Source organism: Trachypithecus francoisi, unplaced genomic scaffold, assembly GCF_009764315.1.
Source record: "Trachypithecus francoisi isolate TF-2019V2 unplaced genomic scaffold, Tfra_2.0 Lachesis_group10, whole genome shotgun sequence".
Classification (NCBI taxonomy): domain Eukaryota; kingdom Metazoa; phylum Chordata; class Mammalia; order Primates; family Cercopithecidae; genus Trachypithecus; species Trachypithecus francoisi.
Genome location: NW_022681455.1, coordinates 81,428,880 through 81,444,465, shown reverse-complemented (window position 1 = coordinate 81,444,465; position 15,586 = coordinate 81,428,880). Strand labels below are relative to the sequence as shown.

Sequence of the window (15,586 nt, the reverse complement as noted above, 5' to 3'; positions counted from 1 at the left end):
TCGTGCAACAGGCATATAAGTAACTCATGCTTCATGGTCAGCCAAGGCCAGAAACGTGAGAATGGAGCTCTCTGAAGTTTCCGAACACAGGCATCATTGCAATTCCCAGACTCCAGCTTTGTCTCCTCTTCCTGCAGAGTGTGCCTGGCCGAGGTGTACCAGGATAAAGCGCTTGTTGGAGATTTCATGAGTCGAAGAGGTGACTACGATGACCCAAAGGTAGGTCCTGTGTGGGTGTAGGGCTCGGCCTGCTTGGAGGTTGGGACATCTAGACTCTCGTCCTACAGTGCCCCTGCCAGCCTTAGGAACGTGGACTTTGTTTCCTGCTCAGTTGAGAAATCACCGAGTCAGCTCTCTGGTGTTGGCCTTGACTTGATCTGGCTTCAAGCACCTATTTTTAAAGATGATTAGAATCTGACAGGCCACTTTGAAGGGCTGCTGTGCCTTGGGCCTGTTTTGTTAAGAAAATAGAACATCTCTTCAGAAAGTACAGGCTTCCTAGAAAGCTTGCAGACTGGGTGTGTGTTTTCTTTCTGAGTTTTCTTTCCTGAGGGGCCAGGGCGTGTGGCTGACAAAGAGGGAAGCAGTCTGCTGACCCAAATTCCTGCCCTTCGCCTCAGAGGCTGCTCATCTTTCGTTTTTGTGCTAACCCTGGACTTTACAGTGTGTGTGGCAGGATTTGTGCCAAGTGAGGCCAGTGGACAAGGAGAGGCAGCCCTTTCCCCAAGGAAGCCACAGGCAAGTGGGACAGACAGAGAAGTACATGGTCGTTGCAGGACAGTGCAGTCAGCTCCCGGAAGAGGAAGGCACAGGCCCGCAGAGGTTGGGGAGGAGGCTCAGCAATGCTTTTGGATGGAAGTGACAGAAAAACCTAACCTAATGGTGTATACGGCTTCCTTTTTCCCAAATGCCAAGCAGTTGAGGGTAGGCAGTCCTGGTCTGGTGCAGGGGAGCAGAGATGTTATCAGGCTCCCAAGTTCCTGCCGCCACACTCCCCTCCAGGAGCAGTGGTCAGCTTTCCATCCTATGCCAGTGACCCCCTGGTTGCAGATGTTGACTATGAGAGCTTAAGTCCTCACAACGGAATCCCAGAGCAGGAAGCAGTGGGGAGACGGGCTGCAATAGACCCACATGGCCCTTGCATCAAGGGGCAGCTTTTCCTAGGAGCCCCTGGCAGACCTGGGCCACGTGGCTGGGAAACAGTGGGACACAGCACAGAGGACCCAGGCTGCCATGAGTGGCTTAAACTGTCCTGGTGTGTCCTAAGAGGCTGGGCATCCTCCCTCCCCACAGCAAATTGAGGCTGGCTTATCAGAAAGCATGGGGAAAATGGAATAGGTGACCCACAGACACCCACAGTGTCTGCCAGCAGGCTTGGCAAAGGTGTCGGCACTGGGCGAGACTGGAAACCACAGCAGCTGGGGCAGCGACAGTGAGGGGAGAGGGACTACAGGGCTGGCAGGCACAGCATCAGGATAGCAGCCAGATGCAGCAGGGACCACGTCCTGCACAGCCACCAGGCCAGGGAGGAGCGGGAGCATACCATGTCGCGCATTGCACACCGGGTGACGTGACCAGCCTGCTCCTCAGATCTGGGTCTGGACTGAGACGACTGCAGTGCACATATAGAGGAGGAAATTGATTTGGGGGCCACCCGTGGAGTGTGAGGCTGGGGCAGAGGAAGAAGGCTGACTACACGGGTGAACCAGGGAGCACCAGGCCTGGGAGGGAGGCTGTGAGGGAGCACTATTTGGGGCACGTTTGAGTCTTCTCACCTGGGGCTTGGGAGAGTGCCAGCGATGCAGGTGTGAGGCTGTCGGCGGGTTAGTTGGCACCAGGTGCCCCAGTTTCCTGAGCGTACTGGTGAGGGTCTTTTGCCTCCTCTATAGACCAAGCTTCTCAGATGACAGGTGACAGATGACAGGTGCCCAGGGGAGGCACCTGGTCGGTGGTTCTCGGACTTAGCTGGTGCAGGAGTTTGTTACAAGATGTTCCTTGGTGTATCTTAGCAAAACCTCCCTTCAGGAAGAGTAAGGGCTTAACCTCTCATGCTCTCATGTTGAAAGGTTTGTGCCAACGAGTTTAAAGAATTTGTGGAGAAGCTTAAAGAAAAGTTCAGTTCAGCCCTAAGGAATTCTAACCTTGAAATCCCAGACACACTCCAGGAGCTGTTTGCCAGGTAAGTGGCTTCTGGGATGGTTCCTTGTGGCCCTCACAGGGCAAGAGGGAAAGGCCAGCCATGTCTCCCTTATCAGCAGGTCCGGGAAGTGCCCAGCACCCGCCTGGCTGCTTTTGGCCTTGCAGTGGCCTTCCTGTCTCTCCTTTCATGGGTGACTTGAACACAGAGTGGGACCTAGCACCCTGCCGGGCATTTATGTTCATTCTCCCATTGGTCCTTCAGGCTTCTTTGTTTGGTTGGTGTACTTTTTGCTAAGCTTGCTTACTTTACCTATGAGGAAATTCCTATGTAAGAAATGTGCCCAAGGTCACAGTGCTTGTAAGCATCAGGGCCAGGATTTGAACATAGGAGGGTCTGGAACCACTCGGCGTTTGGAAGAACATTCTTGGGTATGAGCACAGAACGCTGTACAATTTTTAAATCTTAAGTTCTGTGAAGTAGGCCTGTTTCCTCAGCATCTTCCAAATGTAGATCCCTTTTCTCCACCATCCTCACCCAAAAAGTCCCTCGAGCCACTGCTTTTCTGAATTTCTCCCTGTAAAATGGTGGCATCCATCAGTTCTGCCTGTGAACTGTACAACACCCTTGCTCTCAGCATTTCGGTTGAAGACCTCATTCCTTCATTCACTCAACAGATAATGTATGTTGCGCCCCTGTGTTGCCATGCCTAAAGAACAGTTTGTACTCGTTTTTAGAGTTGATCTCCTTTACCCACATTCCGAATTTTGTTTTTGGTTTGCAGTAAACTGTTCCCCAGAATTCCCAAATGGCGTGGTTTCAAGTCAGTCCAATGGCCTGTCTACTGATTTGTAATTTATATCTCCACATATTCTTAGTAAAGTTATGGGGCAACTTTTAATCATAAAAGAAGACAGAGATTTTTAAAGGAGAGTCCATGAACCATTTAGAGAGAAGAAAAAGTTGCAAGTGTAACAGTTCAATACTGATTGTGATCCTGAGCATTCTGGCAGGCAAAGCAAAATAGAAAACAGTTCCAAGCCAGGCATGGGGGCTTACGCGCATAATCTCAGCACTTTGGGAGGTCGAGGCAGGCAGATCACCTGAGGTCAGCAGTTGGAGACCAGCCTGGCCAACATGGTAAAACTCCGTCTCTACTAAAAATACAAAAATTAGCCGGGTGTGGTGGGCACGCGCCTGTAATCCCAGCTACTTGGGAGGCTGAAGCAAGGAGAATCACTTGCACCCAGGAAGCAAAGGTGGTTTTCACATTTTTCTGAAAAGTTTATTTTTCTTGGCACTAAATTATAAGAGGAATTTACCATTGCAATCAAGATTAATTTTTCCATTGGTTTGGTAGAAAATGAAGAAATGTCCTACAAATGGCCAATTTGCCATATTTTATAAAAAGGCAGTTCTATGATTTATTCTTAAATTTACTTGCATGGTATAAATACAGTAAAATAATATTACATGAAACTCAAGAAGGAAATGGGGAAATAGTTTGTAATTCCAACACCTAATATGGCTACTCTTTGGGGATTTTCATATTTCTTTGTTTTAATTGATGAATAATAATTTTATATATTTTTGGGGTACAGTGTGTATGTTTTGATATATGTGTCCATTGAGGAAAGATGAAATCAAGTTAACCAACGTATCTGTCGCCTCACCAACTTCTTTTTTTGGCAATAAGAACCTTAAAAATCTATTATTTTAGTAATTTCAAAATATGTAATATGTTATTAACTGTGGTCACCATGCAGTTTGAAATCATGAAAACTTATTCCTCTGGTCTAACTGTAACTTTATACCCTTCGCTCAACATCTTTCCTTTCTTCATTCCTTCCCTTCCACTTCCCAGCCTCTGGGAACCACCTTTTTCCTTTTTCTATGAGAATAATTTTTTTAGATTACTTCTGGGACATTTTTTTCCTTGTGCTTTTTCTTTTTGGATTGTAACACACCCACAGTTTTAAGTCCTGTTCCTTTTACAATTAACAGTGGATCTTTGCCAATTCACGGTTTTCTGTGTTGCCACATAATCGTCAGTAGGTGAACATTGCACATTTTCTCAGCCCTCCTTCTACCAGGCAGAACAGGGTATATTCGCATTTTAATTTACATGTACAGCGCTCGACTTTTGGTGAGTTCAACATTTCTCCCACTCCCAACACTTTAGCCAATAAATGGCCATCTTGAGCCAGCATCTGCTTGCTTAGTGAGGAGCTGCTTTGTTTCATTGACATGTTCTTATGTTTCTTTTGCAGGTACCGAGTTTTGGCAATTGGGGATGAAAAAGATCAAACCAGGAAGGAGGATGAACTTAACAGGTTAAGTGCTGATATATAGAGTAGCTTTTCCTCAGCTACTTAACTTGGTGGCTGACAACCTGTTGCACTGGGGTAATCTAGGGCCAAATCCAGCTCACTGCCTGTTTGTGTAAATAAAATTTTATTGGCACACAGCCATGCCCATTCTGTATGTTGTCTGTGCTGCTTTTATGGGAGAACATCAGAGGTGAGTACAGTTGACCTTGAACAACTTGGGGGTGAGGGGACACCGACCCCCTGCACAGTCAAAAGTCCACATAGAACTTTTTTTTTTCCTTTTTTTTTCTTTTGAGATGGAGTCTTGCTCTATTGCTCGGGCTGGAATGCAGTGGCTTGATTTCAGCTCACTGCAGCCTCTGCCTGTTCGATTCAGGCAATTCTCATTCCTCGGCCTCCCAAATAGCTGGGATTACAGGCACCGGCCACCACACCCAGCTAATTTCTGTATTTTTAGTAGAGACGGGGTTTTTCCGTGTTGACCAGGCTGCTCTTGAACTCCTGGCCTCAAGGGATCTGCCCGCCTCGGCCTCTCAAAGTGCTGGGATTATAGGCGTAAGCCACCACTCCTGGCCCCACATGTAACTTTCAACTCCCTAAACCTAACCACTGATAGCCTACTGTTGATCAGAAACCTTATCAATAACAGACAGTTGATTAATATACAAGCATAAGCCACTATGCCTGGCCCCATATGTAACTTTTGACTCCTCAGAATCTAACTGCTGATAGCCTACTGTTGACCAGAAACCTTATCAATTCCAAACAGTTGATTAATATATATTTTGTATTTTATATGTGTAATATACTGTACTCTTACAAGAAAATAAGCTAGAGAAAAGAAACTGTTAACAAAAATAAGGGGCCGGGCATGGTGCCTCACGCCTGTAATCCCAGCACTTTGGGAGGGTGCTGCGGGTGGATCACCTGAGGTCAAGAGTTCAAGACCAGCCTGGCCAACATGATGAAACCCCGTCTCTACTAAAAAATACAAAAATTAGGTGGGCATGGCAGGCGCCTGTAATCCCAGCTGCTTGGGAGGCTGAGGCAGGAGAATCGCTTGATGCCAGGAAACGGAGGTTGTAGTGAGCTGAGATCATGTCATTGCACTCGAGCCTAGGTGACGTGAGTGAAACTCTGTCTCAAAAAAAAAAAAAATTAGGAAGAGAAAATCTGTTTACTATTCACTAAATGGAAGTAGATCATCTTAAAGGTCTTCATCCTTGTCGTCTTCATTTTGAGTAGTCTGAAGGGACATAGGAAGAGGAGGGGTTGGTCTTGCTGTTTCTAGGGTGGCAGAGGTGAAAGAAAATCCGTGTGTAAGTGGATCTGCACAGTTCAGTCCACAGTGCAGAAGGGTCAGCTATAGTTGCAACAGATTCCATAGAGTCCACCAAGATTAAAGCGTGTATTAACTGGCCCTTTAGAGGAAAAGTTCCTGACCCCCCAGCCTTGAATATCACTGGCCAAGCCTTAACGTAGATTGAGGAAAGGATTTAAACTCTCAACCCATGAGCTTTCCAAGCAAAACTCGGTTCCAAAAGCTCAGGTTTTGCTTTTCCATCTTGGATAAGCAATAGTCACTTTGATTTTAGCTCTGTAGAGAAGTACTAACTACATTTGTTACTGGTCATGTAAACCCATTCCGGGTAGGTCACCCCCCATCCACTAAATAGAAACTTTTCTCCTGCAAAAATGGACCTGTTAGTAAAGCCTAGAAACCATCATTTATTGTGTTTTCTTTTGTGAAGCTTTGGCATTGGTGTCCCTTTTGTGAGATTCAAGTTTTTTTCCCTAAGAATTGTATCTGCCTGAGCTGAGTGGTGCCTGTGGCCTCATGGTACCCTGCCACCCCCTCTCTTTCAGCGTGGATGACATCCACTTTCTGGTGCTCCAGAACCTGATCCAGAGCACGTTGGCCCTCTCGGACAGTCAGATGAAGTCCTACCAGTCATTCCAGGTGGGTACCGGCTGCCTAGCTGCACAGCAGGGATGTGGACCCTTCTGAAGCCAGGCTCGTGAGGTGCTGGCCCCTGCCCTTCTCTGCTGTGGGCTCTCAGGGGCTGATTCCCCCAATATGCCAGCCCACATGTCCTTCAACTTTTATCTTTTTATCGTTGTTTTATTTGTATTTCTTTGTGTTTATTCTGTATGTTTGTGGTATACAACTGAAGGATTTGATGTACGTATACATTGCAGAATAATCGCCACAATCAAGCCAATTAGCACATCCGTCCCCCACACAGTACCTTCTCTCGTTGTAGTGAGCACGCTTGGCACTCTCTCCTCCTGGTGCATTTCAAGTATACAGCACCGATTGTCACCTGTCATTACCAAGCTGTGATCCTCCAGGGCTCAGCGTCTCGTAGAACCGAAGCTTCGCACCTCTTGGCCGGGTTCTCCTCATCTCTCTCTTTAGCCTTTAAAGCGTGGGGATGGAATCCAGTGACCTCCACCATCCCTCCCAGAGCTGAGGTTTTTAAGTCTCATGTTTAAGACAGAAAATGAAGCAGGGGAGGAAATGAGGCGTGGCAAAGGACCTGAGAAAGTAATTGAGCTATACGGCGTAGCTTTTCAAATCATCACTTTGGAATGCCAAGATACTCTGGTTGTGGGAGATCACTCGATGGGAAAGCTGCCTTCCTGTGGGCAGGGAGTCATCTGTCTCCCGAGGACACAGGTCCACGCAGCCACTCTCCTACAGCTGAAGGAAGATGAGAGTGAGGAAGAGAAATCACATGGAACCCCCGGTGGAGCCCAGGAAGTCAGTGGTCTTACTACTGTTATACAAATGTGGGCACCTGAGGTTCAGAGAAGTTAAATCACCCGCCCGAGACCACATAGCTCAGTCAGTCATCACCCAAGACCCCAACAGAGAGGTGCTGAGGGGCCCCAGCCAGTGCCACCCAGGGCCTCGTTCTCCTCCAAGTCATCACAAAAGTAAATTCTAAGGAGGACCCATTCATTTTGTATTTAATCACTAACCCTAAAAATCTGCTCCTGGCTTACATTAACAGGTTACCTGATTTGGAATATGAGGGGAAAAAAGAATGAGGAAACAAAGGGACTTTCCTAGTGCCGCTGATGAATTCAGTTGGGTGAGGACCTGATCGTCAGGGTGCCTCAGAGTCCACAGAGAGATCTTGTAGCATGTGGAGCCCAAGCCCTGTCCTCAGAGACTCCAGTCAGGAGCAGCAAAGTGGGGCCCTGATAAGAGTGTGCCACCCCTCCCCCAGTCCCGAAGGGGCCCGTGGGCCATCCTTGCAGAAACAGCAGTGTCCACCCTGCTGGGGCGCTGCACGTGCTTGTTACTTTGGCCACAGCAGGGCAGGGAGGACAGGGAAATGGAGCTGGTTCACGAAAATGCCAGGCTGGGCTTGAATGCCCTGCTTCAGAGCAGCACCCTGGCCCTAGTCTTTAACAGCCATGGCCAGGTCTCAGCACGCCCAAGACTGAGTGTGCATTTGATTTCTCCTGTTTTAATCACCACCTGGAGGTTCTCTGTGCCTCCTGCAGGGACACGTAGGACCATCAATCAGAGACGCCCCAGAAATGTCCTCCATACCCTTGCCGTGCATCCCTTGAACCCCATGTTTTATTTCCTCCTGCCTGTTTTACACTTACGGTCAGGAGTACACATTTGGAGTGGAAGGCTAGCGTCTGTGCCATGCACCCCTCTGCCACCCCAGCATTTTGTAGATGAAAGCAAAACCCTGTCTGAGCCTGAACTTGCAGAGAAAAGAATAAATAGTTATCAGGTGAAGTTCCAATAAACAGTCCACAGACCGCATTTTATTGGTCTCACACTTGTTTAAAAGGAAAACAATTTTTTTTTTCAAAAAATGTTTTTTCCAACATTACACATAGGAGTCCAAATTTCCGACTTCTGGCTGTGGGGTGGGGCTTCCAGCTGTCCTGCTCATTAGTGGCTCAGAGCTGGAGGGGACTTTGGGGAGCCTTCCCACTGTACCCCACCTCCAAATAAGAAAGCCCAGCCCCAGTGGCAAAAGCCGGGCCCCTGCCTTCCAGCCAGGCCTGTCCCCAATATTATCCCACTGCTTTTTCCTCCTCCAGTTCCATCTCCAGGTGGCACCTGGGCTCTGATGTTTGGTACTGAAGGCCTAGTCACTCTGCCTCAACCCCCAGGGGCATGGAAAGTCCCCTTAGAAAGACCACCGGCCTGCATGGCCTCTCCCTGAGCAGGAAACAGGACTCTTCTTTAGTGACTTCTTCAGTGACTCTTGACCGAGGACTAGAAGGCCAATAGCAAAGTCAGAGCCCCACAGGGGACCCCGCGAGGCTCCCCTCAAGATTCCAGGAAGCCAGTGGAAGGCTGCAGGTGGGCTCACTGTGCCTGTGACAACTCAGCCTCTTGGAAATATGATTGGGTGGACGACAGCCCCCAACTCACCACACATGGCCTGAGCGCTCCTATCCTGTTGTGTGGGAATATACCCATTTGCTAATTATATTCAAATGGAACAGAAGATCAAAGTCACAGAAGGCTTGTCACAAGGAGTGAGCTGCAGTCAGACATGCTCCGGGGAACACCTGAGTGCTGCCTCAGAGCCCCAGCTGACCACTGCACTGGTCCCCGGTCCCCTTGTGTCCCTCCGCTGGAAGTAAGGTGCAGTGGTGAGGTTGCTCTTCTCTTCTCTGACCCACCCCTGCCTGACAGTGTGACCTGAGGATCACTTAAAGTCCGTGTGCCTCAGCCTTCTCTGTCACTCGAGGTCCTGGAGGCAGTGCCTAAAATCCTTAGACCATGATAGGGATTTTTCTTAGCCAGCACTTTTGAGGAGACAGTCCTGTAGGAGCTCTCTCAGAGGCTGGCAGATGCTAGATACTCAGGAACAGGTCGTTGCTTGCCCTTTGCAGAAGCTTGGAGTAACAGAGACTCTGCTGACCGCACAGTCCTTTGAGGTACTCATCCCCTAGGTGGGGCCCAGGTCCACAAGACTTAGCAGGCTGAGCCATGAAGTCCCCATCGTGTGTTCAGTAGAGGCACTTCCTTCCGCGTAGGCACTGGGGTGGCAGCAGCAAGAGCTGAATCTAGGCCAGGCATGGTGGCTCACGCCTATAATCCCAGCACTTTGGGAGGTTGAGGCAGGATGATCACTTGAGGCCAGGAGTTCAAGACCAGCCTGGGTAACATGGCAAGAACCCCATCTCTACAAAAAATACAAAAATTAACCAGACAGTGCCTGTAGTCCTGCCTACCCAGGAGGCTGAAGCAGGAGGACTGCTTGAGCCAGGAGGTTGAGGCTGCAGTGAGCTATGTTGGTGCCACAGTACTCCAGCCTGGGCAACAGTGAGACCCTGGCTAAAAAAAAAAAAAAAAAAAAAAAGGAGTTGAATCTGTGTTCTCCTGGGACTTCCAAACAGTGAATAAGCAGATGAGATCATTTCAGGTAGCTGCTATGGAGAAAATAAAACAGGATAATATAAGGCAGTTGACCGCAGAGGAGGAGAATGGAGAAGGATTTGTCATTTGAGGGGAAATATTTGGGCTGAGCCCTGAATGTTGAGGAATCAGCCATGCAAAGATTTAGGGGAGCGGCAGGGCAAAGGCCCCAAGGTAGGATGCCTGGGCTTTTTCAAGAAATGTAAGAAGGTCCAGGAGGCTAGTGGGCAGTGAGCAAGGGGGGTGGTGTTGGGGGATGTGAGGCCAGAGTGGCGGGTGGGTGGGCAGGGTCCCACTCACCAGGCTCCTTGTCGTGAAGGCCTGGTTGTGGTCACATCTGCAGAGGGAAGTCCTCGGGGGTTTTGAGGCAGGGCAGGAATGTGTGGTCTGATGTAGGCATCAAAGGATTACTTTGGCCGCTATGGAGAATGGTCAGGGGTTGGGGGAAGGTGACGTGGGGAAGGAGGGAGACCAGTCAGCTGGGGACGAAAGAGCAGTGGCATGACTAGATGGGCCAGTGCAGGTGGCATGAACCCAGTGCATTGGAAGGTAGAGCCCACCTGACGTGCTGATGGCTGGGTGGGAGGCCAGGGGACAGAGTGGTAGACCAGATGACTCTGTGTTGATTCCGTCTGTCTGCATCGAAAGCAATCGGCTTGGGAGTGAATAGCCCCCCGTCTCGTCAGTTCCCTGCCCTTTGTGGTCTCTGGAAGTGTGACGTGATGGTCTGAGAACTGGGATTGCCGACTTCCTCAGCACCCCTCCCCCCCATACACACAGTCACACACACACTGACACACACACACGCCAGTCTGGGCCTCCCACGATCGGTCACTTCCTCTATAAAGCATCAGCCACAGCCTCTACCTCCACATACTCCAGCCTTTTCCCTGGCCGGCTGGAGAACCCCACTCACCCTTGCCTCACTGTGTTGCAGACTTTCCGCCTCTATCGGGAGTACAAGGACCACGTTCTCGTGAAGGCCTTCATGGAGTGCCAGAAGAGGAGCTTGGTCAACCGGCGCCGGGTCAACCACACGCTGGGCCCCAAGAAGAACCGGGCCCTGCCCTTCGTGCCAATGTCCTACCAGCTATCCCAGACCTACTACAGGTGAGTACCTGTCAGGAGCCCTGGGTACTCCGAGGTTGAGCCACATAAACAGGAGCAAAGGAAGCATTGTGGCCATGAAAGCATGTAGGAGCTGGGGCCCCCCGCAGCCTCATGCGCAATACGTAGGCTCTGGGGTTTCCTGCAGCCCCTCTCCTCCTTCCTGGTGTGGGGATCAGGTGAGTGCTAGCAGCATCTTTGTGTTGGTGATGTTGCCATTTTGCAGGTGGTTTGTTTCCGTTTCTCTCATCAGATGGAGTGAAATCGGTTTTGAATTTAATAATTGGCCCAGCTGGAAGTTCACCCTCCAGTTCCAGCATAACCTCAGTCCCTCTTCCATGTAGCCCTGAGACCCGGGAAGTCTCCTGGGCCCATTCGCAGCTCCAGCAGCCGGTGCGGGGTTGGGGTGCGGAGGTGCATCCAGACAGACATCCTCCTGGGGCTCCCTCCTGAAACGCTCTTGCAGTGTGGCTTCATGCCGCAGAGAGCGTTGCACCACCAGCCTCCTGACCACATGCAGAGTCCCTGAGAACATTCCCAAGCCGCCACCTTGGCAGCTTCCCCCTTCATACCGTTCTCCTTGCCCACCCTCAGGTCTGCACAGGGCTGCAGTCAGATGCTCAGAGACAGCACCATGAATCTTCTTTCAGTTCTTTGATACCATCCCTTCCCCGTGATGGCAGACACTTCCTCCTCCCCAAACCCTCACCCCGAATGACCCTCAGGCCTCTGGGAAGTGGGTGTGGCAGCAGAAGATACATGTCCAAGTCCAACAAGGCCATTTGTCACGGAGACACTGCTCTGACTGCGTGTCCCCATCTGAACGGAGGGCAGTGGTCAGCAGACAAGGAAGTCCTTTTGGGTCCCTCCCTCTGACCCTGGTAGCAGGGTCATGGAATGTTGCTCTCTGGACAGAGCCGGGGAAGTGCCTCACCAGGTGCTGCATGGAGACAGCTTGGGCACACATGTGAGACCAGGGCTGGCTTTGTGTGGGGACTGTTATTACAGAAAGCATGCTCACCATCCCTAGTTCAGCAACTGTGTACAGTGAGTGCCTGTCAGGTGAGCCTGCCAGCACCCTCCTGGAACGCAAGGTGAGGCCACATTGAATTAGACGAGGGGACGGTACTCTGCATGGAAGGTACTCAGGCTAGCGGGGAAGAGAGACACAAACACCGCTAGATGGGAACACAGCGCCTTTATTTGGGATGGGACAGAGAGCTTTAGGGGAGAAGTGGGGCATTTTGCTTAGTTCTTATCATAATGATTTGACGTGCTCATAGCCTGTCCAAATGATGGCTTCCTACGGCCGGCCCTCAGTCAGGCCCTTCCTTTCTTTTTGTCTGTGTAGGATTTTTACGTGGCGATTTCCAAGCACCATCTGCACGGAGTCATTCCAGTTTTTGGACAGAATGCGGGCTGCTGGCAAGTTGGACCAGCCTGATCGTTTCGCTTTCAAAGACCAGGATAATAATGAGCCCACAAATGACATGGTGGCCTTTTCACTGGACGGCCCTGGAGGAAATTGTGTGGCCGTCCTGACCCTCTTCTCTCTGGGCCTTATTTCCGTGGATGTCAGGATCCCGGAGCAGATCATCGTAGTAGATAGCTCAATGGTGGAGAATGAGGTCATCAAAAGGTAAGAGCCCGGCGGCCACAGCATCAGGTCTGGCCACGTGCTAGGCATTGGCCAGACACAGACCGGCAGGGGTCGGTAGTGCCTTCCGGGAGCTTGCAGGATGGGCGTTGCAGATGAGTGACTGGGGATTGTAGGCCAGTGTCCAAGGCGTCCTCTGCTGATGCCTCCCAGGTGTTATGGGAATTGGCCAAAGAGAAGGATGCAGCACAGTGGGGCAGGGGAGGGGCAGGGAAGAGAAGGGAGGACTGGTCCTGAGGACCTTGCAACAGAACTGGGGCTTCCTGGGGAAGTGGGTGTTTTCTGGACTGAGAGACGGGCAAGAGGAACAGTCCCCACAGAGACGCAGATATGTGACAAGGGGTGAGCACATTGCACAGGAAGGTGGGAAAGGGGATGGATCTGGGGCAGCCGTCCACACCAGCCTTGGTAATGAAGCACAGCCAGCTGCTGGGGCCACTGCTGAGGCCCAGCCACAAAGGCCTCTCGAGGGAGGGGAGAGGCTGCAGTAGCAGCTGGCTGGCCTGTGCTTGGGTATCCAGGTCGCAATTCTCTTCTAGCTTGGGGAAGGATGGCAGCCTGGAGGATGACGAGGATGAAGAGGATGACTTGGATGAAGGCATAGGGGGCAAGCGCCGGAGCATGGAGGTGAAACCTGCGCAGGCCTCCCACACCAACTACCTGCTGATGAGGGGCTACTACTCCCCCGGCATCGTCAGCACCCGCAACCTCAATCCCAATGACAGCATCGTGGTCAACTCCTGCCAGATGAAGTTCCAGCTCCGCTGCAGCCCTGTGCCCGCCCGGCTCAGGCCCGCTGGTGAGTGCTCCCGCTGGTGCCGGGGGAGGGCCCGGCCTTGCCCGTCTCAGGCCCGCTGGTGAGTGCTCCCGCTGGTGCCGGGGGAGGGCCCGGCCTTGCCCGGCTCAGGCCCGCTGGTGAGTGCTCCCGCTGGTGCTGGGGGAGGGCCAGGCCTTGCCCGGCTCAGGCCCGCTGGTGAGTGCTCCCGCTGGTGCTGGGGGAGGGCCAGGCCTTGCCCGGCTCAGGCCCGCTGGTGAGTGCTCCTGCTGATACTGGGGGAGGGCCAGGCCTTGCCCGGCTCAGGCCCGCTGATGAGTGCTCCTGCTGGTGCTGGGGGAGGGCCAGGCCTTGCCTGGCTCAGGCCCGCTGGTGAGTGCTCCCGCTGGTGCGGGGGGAGGGCCAGGCCTTGCCATCATCCAGGAGGACCCTGAGGCCTGGCCTGAGACCTAGACCTTCGGGCTCCCCAGGCCAGGCATGCAGCCACAGGACACACGGAAAAACACACCCCATCCTTGCAGCCAACTCAAGGGACACCTTCCCCAGGTGCCGGTGCTGTGCCCACACCTCTGTGGGAGAGCTCCCCGCACTACCGCTGTCTTTTAGTCACAGCTGTGCCGCAGGCGCCAGGAAGAGCAGAGTACTCCCGCCTCCCCACCCCGCCCACTCTCCCCAGGGGGCAGCGGGGCTCTAGTCTCCTGGTGCTTAGTAAAGTTTGTGCTCTTAGGAACCTTTTAGATATTATCTTTTGACCCCTTGCTAGGAAAGATGAGTATTCCACTCACATTCATGATTTCCTGCCTCCTTTACTTCCAATTTTGACACTATTTTAGTTCTATTGATGACCTTTGAAACTTTACTTTTTATTTTTATTTATTTATTTGAAATGATTGAGACGGGGACTCACTGTGTTGCCCAGGCTGGTCTCTATCTCCTGGCCTTAAGTGATCTTCCCGCCTCCGCCTCCCAAAGTGATGGGATTACAGGCGTGAGCCACCACACCAAGCCTATTTTTTAGAGACAGGGTCTTGCTCTGTTGCTTAGGCTGGAGTATAGTGGCATGATGATAGCTCACAGTCATCTCTAGCTCCTGGGCTCAGGTCATCCTCCTGCCTCAGTCTCCTAAGTAGCTTGGACTATAGGCATGTGCCACCACAGCCAGCTACTTTTTTAATTTTTTGTAGAGACAGGGCCTTTCTCTGTTGCCCAGGCTGGTCTCAGGCCTCAAGGGATCCTCCCGCCATGGCCTCCCAAAGGGGTGGGACAACAGGCATGAGCTACCATACCAGACCTAGTTATGTAATATTCTAAGTCCTTTGCTGCCATTTCAACGATGTTCTCAGCGTCTTTACCAGGAGTAGATTCTATGTCAAGAAACTCAAGAAACCACCTTTGCTCGTCTATAAGAAGCAAGTCATCTGTTCAAGTTTGATCCTGAGATTGCAGCAACTCCATCCCATCTTCAGACTCTGCCTCTAGTTCTCTTGTTATTTCCACTGCATCTGCAGTTACTTTCTCCACGGATGACTTGAACCCCTCAAAGTCGTCCATGAGGGTGGGAATCAGCTTTTTCCAAACTCCTGTTGATGTTGGTATTTTGACCACCTCCCATGAATCACAAATGTTGTTAACGGCATCTAGAATGGTGACTCCTTTCCAGAAGATTTTCAGTTTACTTTGTCCAGATCCATCAGAAGAATCACTATAGTAGCCATAGCCTTACGAAATGAATTTCTTTCTTTTTTGAGACAGAGTTTCACTCTTGTCGCCTGGACTGGAGTGCAGTGGTATGATTTCAGTTCACTGCAACCTCCACCTCCCAGGTTCAAGTGATTCTCCTATCTCAGCCTCCCGAGTAGCTGGAATTACAGGCACCCATCACCACACCCGGCTAATTTTTATTTTTAGTAGAGACGGTGTTTTACCATGTTGGGCAGGCTGGTCTTGAACTCCTGCCCTCAGGTGATCCACCCGCTTAGCCTCCCAAAGTGCTGGGATTACAGCTGTGTCCAGCCATCAAATGTATTTCTTAAATAATAAGACTTGAAAGTGAAATACTCCTTGATCCATGGGGTACAGAATGGATGTTGTGTTAGCAGGCATGAAAACAACATTCATCTCCTTGAACATCTCCATCAGAGCTCATGCGTGACCAGGGGCATCATTAATCAGCATA

The 15,586-nt window shown here is 51.0% G+C and overlaps 1 protein-coding gene across 1 annotated transcript in view; it reads left to right on the top strand.

The window, feature by feature from the left end:
• GTF3C1 (general transcription factor IIIC subunit 1) overlaps positions 1-15,586 on the top strand; it is a 102,188-nt gene that overhangs the window by 65,015 nt on the left and 21,587 nt on the right. The window contains 7 exon segments of the mRNA XM_033217908.1: positions 138-219; positions 2,067-2,179; positions 4,408-4,470; positions 6,334-6,427; positions 10,809-10,981; positions 12,330-12,617; positions 13,175-13,434. Coding sequence (XP_033073799.1) covers positions 138-219; positions 2,067-2,179; positions 4,408-4,470; positions 6,334-6,427; positions 10,809-10,981; positions 12,330-12,617; positions 13,175-13,434 — 1,073 coding nt within the window.